Source organism: Cuculus canorus, chromosome 15, assembly GCF_017976375.1.
Source record: "Cuculus canorus isolate bCucCan1 chromosome 15, bCucCan1.pri, whole genome shotgun sequence".
Lineage (NCBI taxonomy): Eukaryota > Metazoa > Chordata > Aves > Cuculiformes > Cuculidae > Cuculus > Cuculus canorus.
In genome coordinates, this window is record NC_071415.1 from 1,399,227 (window position 1) to 1,406,155 (window position 6,929).

The 6,929-nt window shown below is 63.7% G+C and overlaps 1 protein-coding gene across 2 annotated transcripts; it reads left to right on the forward strand.

Annotated features, from left to right (window-relative positions):
- The first annotated feature begins 354 nt into the window (after positions 1–354).
- On the forward strand, positions 355–6,457 carry LOC104068181 (glucagon receptor). 2 transcript variants are annotated; one of them, XM_054080885.1, is made up of 14 exons: positions 355–578; positions 1,433–1,544; positions 1,882–1,978; positions 2,259–2,366; positions 2,594–2,715; positions 2,827–2,933; positions 3,048–3,204; positions 4,142–4,301; positions 4,497–4,557; positions 4,711–4,780; positions 5,195–5,283; positions 5,481–5,619; positions 5,931–5,972; positions 6,093–6,457. In XM_054080885.1, exons 2-14 carry the CDS (start codon positions 1,467–1,469, stop codon positions 6,162–6,164), a joined length of 1,302 nt encoding a protein of 433 aa, XP_053936860.1. In that variant the 5' UTR covers positions 355–578; positions 1,433–1,466; the 3' UTR covers positions 6,165–6,457. The 2 variants fall into 2 exon arrangements, with proteins under 2 accessions (XP_053936860.1, XP_053936861.1); XM_054080886.1 differs by lacking the exons at positions 355–578; positions 1,882–1,978 and having other exon boundaries at positions 1,449–1,544.
- Positions 6,458–6,929: the final 472 nt, after the last annotated feature.

Here is a 6,929-nt window from a genome sequence, read left to right on the forward strand (position 1 = left end):
CCCCGTGTCACCCAGCTGGGGATGCTGGCAGCACTGGACCCTCATCCCTATCCCCGTGTAACGCAACCAGGGATGCTGGCAGTGCTGGTTCCTCATCCTCACCCCCGTGTGACCCGACTGGGGATCCCCAGCAGGGCTCAACTCCCATCCCAACCCCCATGTGACCCATCCAGGGATGCTGGCAGGGCTGGACCCTCATCCTCATCCCCGTGTCACCCACCCGGGGGTGCTGCCGGTGCTGCGGGGTGTCCCGGGGGCGGCCCGAGGCTCGGAGGCGGCGCCGCACGGTGGGTCCCAGCGCGGGCGGGAGGCGCCGCTGCAGACGCGCTCGCCCGGGGCTGAGGCTGCCGGTGACACCGGGGCTGGGGCTGACGGGGCTCTCGGTGACACCGGGGCTGCTGGTGGCACTGGGGCTGCCGGTGACCCCAGGTCTGGGGCTGCTGGAGCTGCCGGTAACACCGGGGCTGGGGCTATCAGGACTGCCGGTAACACCGGGGCTGCCGGTGACCCCGGGGCTGGTGTAACACCGGGGCTGCGGAGCTACCAGTGCTGCGGTGACCCCGGGGCTGCGGAGCGCGGTAAGCGGCGCGGGGAGGCGGCGGGGGACGGGCACGGGGGAGGGGGCAGCGATGGGAGAGGGGGGCTGGGGCTCTGCCGTGGGGGGACCGCGGCTGCTGCTCCCTCCAGAACCCGCGGGATGGGGTGGGGTGGAACACAGCTGACTTGGGGGTCCCCATCCTGGGGCACAGCTGATCTGGGAGGACTCCATCCCAGGGCACAGCTGATTTCAGGGTCCAATCCCTGGGCACGGCTGATTTGGGGGATCCCCATCCTGCGACACAGCTGATCTGGGGGTCCCATCTCAGGGCACAGCTGATCTGGGGGACTCATCCTGGAACACAGCCAATTTAGGGGTCCCCATCCTGGGACACAGATGATTTGGGGGATCCACAGCTCATCTGGGGTCCCGTCCTGGCTGTTGGGCACAGGGGGGTCACAGCAGGTCCCCAGGGATCCCCACAGAGAGGCTCCTTGCCTTTCCCTGGAGTTGTCCCTTCCTGGGGCTCGGTGGCACCAGGCCACCCACCAGCCGCCCGCTGGAGCGAGCAGCGGTGGCACAGGGGCTGTCACATCGGTTACTGGGGTGGCTTTTACTCCTCTCTGCCTTCAGCGTCACGATCCCTCTCCTGCCAGCTGCTCCGAGGGCTGGCGGTGGTGGTGTGGAAGCCAGCAAGGCTCAGCCAAGAGCTGTGATCCTATTATGCCCCTCTCAGCTGCTCTGCCTGATGCTCCCCAAGGTTTTGGCTGTGGCTGCTCAGGACGTGCCGGTGGCTGGCACTCACACCCAGGTTCTCCTCTGCCACCTTGGGGAGTGTCTTCTCATCCGTACCAGCAGAGCTGTGCTGTCCTCAACTGTCCCACTCTCCTCCAGGATCGGGGTCCCCAGCTCAGCCCAAAGAGGCAGCATGAGGGACGTGCTTGGGTCTCGGTACCAGTGGAGCCTCATCCGTCTTGCCTGGATGTGCCTGTTTTCCACCCTGCCGGTAAGCTGGGGCCGTGGAGTTGGTGCTCCTGGGCTTTGACCCATTGCAGATGGGCTCATTCCTGGCTGTGTCGCATGTTCTTGCTCCTCTGGAGCAGGATGGAGCCTTGAGAAGCCTCATCCAGTGGCAGGTGTCCCTGCCCGTGACAAGGGATTGGAACGGGATGGGCTTTAAGGTCCCTTCCAACCCAAACCATTCCATGATTCTATGCTGGCACAGTTTGCCGGGGGATGCCGGCAGCCGGCATGGAATCACTGGGTGCCGTGGTGGGAGGGCATGGCCGCACGGGCTGCGTGCCCCGATGGGGGGCAGCTGGCCGGAGGCTCCGGGTTTGCAGCACGGCGGGGCCAAGGTGCTGGAGAAGACCTTTGAGGAGTGGATGCGGTACCGTGACGAATGCTTGAGGAGGATGGCAAGCGAGCCCTACCCGGCAGGTACCCGGCGGCACCCTGGCTTGGGATCGGATGTGGGGGCGCATGGAGCCGGGGCTGGGTTTTGTCTCTCCTCCAGCACCCTCCACGCTGGTTGCCTACGCAGGGAAGAGCTGGGGTGTCTCCGCATCTCAGCAGGGATTGCCCAGGGCTGGGGTACCCCAGGAGATTGATGTGGGGCACCAGGGCCCCTCTTGGGGTGATTCCAGCCCCGTGGAGGTGCTGGCAGAGAGCTGGATGTGGCCATGCCACCAGCATCTGACCATCGGCTTTTGGTTGGAAGGGCTCTTCTGCAACCGGACATTTGACATGTACGCATGCTGGCCTGACGGGAGCCCCGGCACCGCCGTCAACGTCTCCTGCCCCTTCTACTTGCCTTGGTTTGAGAAAGGTGACCATGATCCTTTGCCACCCTGGCCCTGGAAGCCAGCGCTGAGCCACGCAGGGGAGGGAAGAGGCTCTCAGGGTTCCCCCTCTTGCCCGTGGCGGAGGAGAGGGACGCAGCAGCAGAGCTGGGGGTGTAGGGACACATGGGGCTGGGTGAGATGTGCCCCGTGTGTCCCAGGAGAGGGGTTTGGGGGAGCCCAAGGGGAATGTGCCGATGCTTCGTGTCTGCAGTGAAACACGGGCTGGTGAGCCGCCGGTGCGGTGCCGACGGGCAGTGGGTGACGGTGAATGGCAGCCAGCCCTGGCGGGACTACTCGCAGTGCGAGGAGGAGATGGAGTCCACCATGGAGGAGGTGGGATGCCCCAGGCCGGCCGTGGTGGCTGGGCAGGGGTGGGCAGGGACACCTCGGCCACGCAGACCGGTGCTGCTCGCCTGGGCTCACCGACGCGGTGCTCGCCTGCAGGAAGGTGCCCGTGGGCTGATGGTGAGCTTCAAGGTGCTCTACACCGTGGGCTACTCACTCTCGCTCCTGACTCTCATCTCTGCCCTGCTTGTCCTCACTGTCTTCAGGTAGGAGAGCCAGGGGGATGCGGTCCTGCCCCTCATCCTTCCCAGTTGGTGCTGGGCGAGCTGAGGGGTGCCCCCACCACCCCCCCAGCCCCCTGACACTCTCACTCTCGGCAGGAAGCTCCGCTGCACCAGGAACTACATCCACGCCAACCTCTTCGCCTCCTTTGGGCTGCGGGCGACCTCGGTGATGGTGAAGGACGCGCTCCTGGAGAAGCGCTGGGGCATGGAGGTGGTGCAGGTGGCCGACTGGGAGGCCCTGCTGAGCCACGAGGCAAGTGCTGTTCCCCTCTCCGTGCCGGGCTGGAATCGGTATGGGATCCTTGTCCCAGGGAGGGGGTTGCATCGGGTGCCAGTGCCCATCCAGCCCCAGGCACCCGGTGGGTGAGCTCTTGGCCAAGGTCTTGGGGTGCCTGTTCCCCTGTGGGCAAGCCCTTGGGATGCCCATGCAGCACCATGCACTTGATGGATTCGTTCTTGGGGTGCCTGTGCACCCTCTGGACAAGCTCTTGGTGCCCATGTCCTCATTGTTGAGCTCTTGGGATGCACATATACCTGATGGATGAGCTCTTCGGGTACCCATACTGCCCATGCACCCGATGACTGAGGTCTTGGGGGGCCCATGCCACTATTAGTGAATTCTTGGGGTGCCTGCATACCTGATGGATGAGGTCTTGGAGTGCCCATGCAGCACCGTGCACCCGATGGATGCACTCTTGAGGTGCCTGTGCTGCCCATGCACCTGATGGATGAGGTCTTGGGGTGCTTGTGCACCCTCTGGGTGAGCTTCTGGGTGCCCATTCTGCCCATGCATCTGATTGCCAAGGTCTCAGGGTGCCCATTACCTTTTGGTGAGCTCTTGGGGTGCCTGTGCACCCCGTGGGCACGCTCCTGAGTTACCCATGCAGCACGATGCATGTGATGGATGAGCTCTCGGGGTGCCTGTGTTGCCTGTGCACCTGATGGACAAGGTCTTGGGATGTCTGTGCTGCCTGTGCACCCTCTGGGTGAGCTCTTGGGTGCCCATGCACCTGATGGATGAGCTCTTGGGGTGCCCATTCCCCACTGGCAGGTTCTTAGGTTGTCCATGCACCTGACGGATGAGCTCTTGGGGTGCCCATTCCCCCACTGGCAGGTTCTTGGGTTGCCCATGCACCTGGTGGCTGAGCTCTCGGGGTAGCGGTTGCCCCATGGCAGCTCTCCTCTGGCAGGCGGCGCTGGGCTGCCGGGCGGCGCAGGTGCTGATGCAGTACTGCATCCTGGCCAATCACTACTGGTTCCTGGTGGAAGCCGTCTACCTCTACAAGCTGCTCATCGGGGCCGTCTTCTCCGAGAAGAATTACTACCGGCTCTACCTCTACCTGGGCTGGGGTAGGGGCCACCCGGGCGTGTGTTGGGGATGGTGCTCAGCGTTGGCGAGCACCACGGCTCAAAGCAGCCCTGGGAGGTCGCGGGGTGGGGGTTCTGCTGAGCCCAGGACAAGCTGCCGCCTTGCAGCATCCCCGGGGCCGGTTTCTCAGCTCAGGTGGGTGCTTGGTTTTACAGGGTTTGCTGTGTGACTTGCAGGGACCCCCGTGGTGTTCGTGGTGCCCTGGATGGCCGCCAAGTACCTGAAGGAGAACGCGGAGTGAGTGGGGAGGGCTGGGGTACCTGCTGAGATGCTGCAGAGCAGGACAGAGCCTGCTGTGGTCCCTGCTCCACCTCGCCGGGGCTGGCACGCTCTCATCCTGCACCCCTTGGCATGAGGTGATGGTGCTGCTCTCCGCGTCTCCCCGGGCAGGTGCTGGGCGCTGAATGAGAACATGGCTTACTGGTGGATCATCCGCATCCCCATCCTGCTCGCCTCCCTGGTAGGGGGCACCCAACAGCCCCACGCCTTTTCGGAGCACAGCAGCTCGGATCCTGGTGCTGTGGGGTGGAACCAGGTCCCAGCAGAGCCCAGGAGGGAGGGATCGGCCTCCAAGGCATCCTCCTAATTGCATGTGGGGTTGAGTTTTTGCAGAAGGTGGCACAGTGCGGGGAAGGAGGCCCTCAGACATCAAGAGGGAATGCAGGGGGGCTGTGCTGAGCTGCTAGAGGATAGCCCCTGCTGCTTCCCAGCCAGGATCTTGGGATGGTGGGAAGGCATGAGGAGCAGCCCTGAGGACCTGGCACCATCGGGCTTGTAGTCTCCTCTGGTCGCCAAGGGCAAATACCAGAGCCAGGGTGGGCTGCAGAGGTGGGGGGTGCTGGGCTATGTGTGCCCCACGCTGTCTGCCCCCCAGATCAACCTGCTGATCTTCATGCGGATCCTCAAGGTGATCCTGGCCAAGCTTCGCGCCAACCAGAAGGGCTATGCAGACTACAAGCTGCGGTAAGCAGGGAGGGAGGGGGGCCAGTTGTGGGTCCCCCTGGTCCTGATCCCACAGCCACATCACCTCAACTCCACTCCTCCATCACCCGCACTGTTAAACAACCATCCTGAGATGGACCCAGAGCTGGTCCCTGCCTGTCCCTCTGCCCCAGCTCTTCTGTACTCGCTGCTGGAGGGACGCCTTTACGCTCTTTCAGGTTGGCCAAAGCCACGCTCACCCTCATCCCCCTCTTTGGAATCCACGAGGTCGTCTTCATCTTTGCCACAGACGAGCAAACCACGGGCATCCTGCGCTACATCAAGGTGTTCTTCACCCTCTTCCTCAACTCCTTCCAGGTGAGGTGGGAGCATGACCTGTCCTTGCAAGAATTAGGAGGTCCCTCTTCCATCTCCTGTGGTTGGGCTCGGGGAGGGGACACCGGCTCTCCCTGCCCTGATGAGTGCAGAGAGCAATGCCTGGACTCGATGATCCAAGAGGCCTTTTCCAACCTCGTGTTTCTATGATTCTATGACTGTGCCCCCTGTGCTCTCGGAGGCAGTGGTGGCAGCAGGACCTCAGCCCTAGGAGGGGCCTGGGGACACCAAGCCCGTGGCAGGCATAGGGGAGGGGGTGGCAGTGGCAGCTCACTCCGCTGCTCTCCCTCCAGGGCTTCCTGGTGGCTGTGCTCTACTGCTTCGCCAATAAGGAGGTAGGTACCCGCTGCAGCTTCTCCCGTCCCGGCCGGTGGCTTTGCCATCCCGTCCCCTGCCTGGAGTGCGGGGAGGGCACGGCCAGGGAAGAGCCGCCGCTCTCTGCCCCACCACGGCAGGTGAAGTCGGAGATGAAGAAGAAGTGGCAGCTCTGGAAGCTCGACCACCCGGCGCTCTGCTGCGCGCAGTGAGGTGGTGCCCGAGCCTGCGGGGCTGCTGGCTGCGACGGGCACGGCCGGAGGGTGAGGGGCTGCGCAGAAGCCGTTCTGTGGCAGCGTACACCCGTGCTGGCCAGGCTGGGAGCGGTGTCACGGCTCTGCTGCACCCGAGAGCGCTGGAGAGGACATCCAAGGGGCAGGCAGGGACCCAGGGCTCTTACTGAACATCAGAGACCCCTCAGAAGAGCCTCGCCTGGGCTTGGTCAGCTGCACGGGGAGGCGGCTGCTGCTGTTGACCGCTGCCTGTACCCCATCACTACCCCTGTTGGCATCACTAGACGTGCTCATGGGAAACTCCTTCCCTCCTACACCAACATGAGCTCCCATAGAGGGGATCCCAGCAGCTGAAGAGGGAGCCTGGCCATCACCATCAGCAAAGGGCAAGCGGATGAGAACAGAAGACGCCCCTCAGCATGGCTCTGCTGCACAGACCTGCTGTCCCACCACCTGGATGCTCAGAGATCTCCTGCTGCCACCAGAACTGCCCTGATCCAGGGCATTGCCTTCCTGCTCCCCTTGCCCTCAGCAAGGACCCTCTCACCAGCATCCCAAGAGCTCCCAAACGTCCATCCCAAAGCGCTCCTGCAAAGCTCCTTTGTAGCAAGGTTCTGCTTCTGCACCTTCTCACCACCCTCATCGCTGATGGTGAACGTGACACCAGCACCTGCCTCCTTCCTTGCTGCTCTCCAGCTGCCTGGAACACCAGGTTTCCTCCTCCCCATGCTCCTCCTGCAGCAG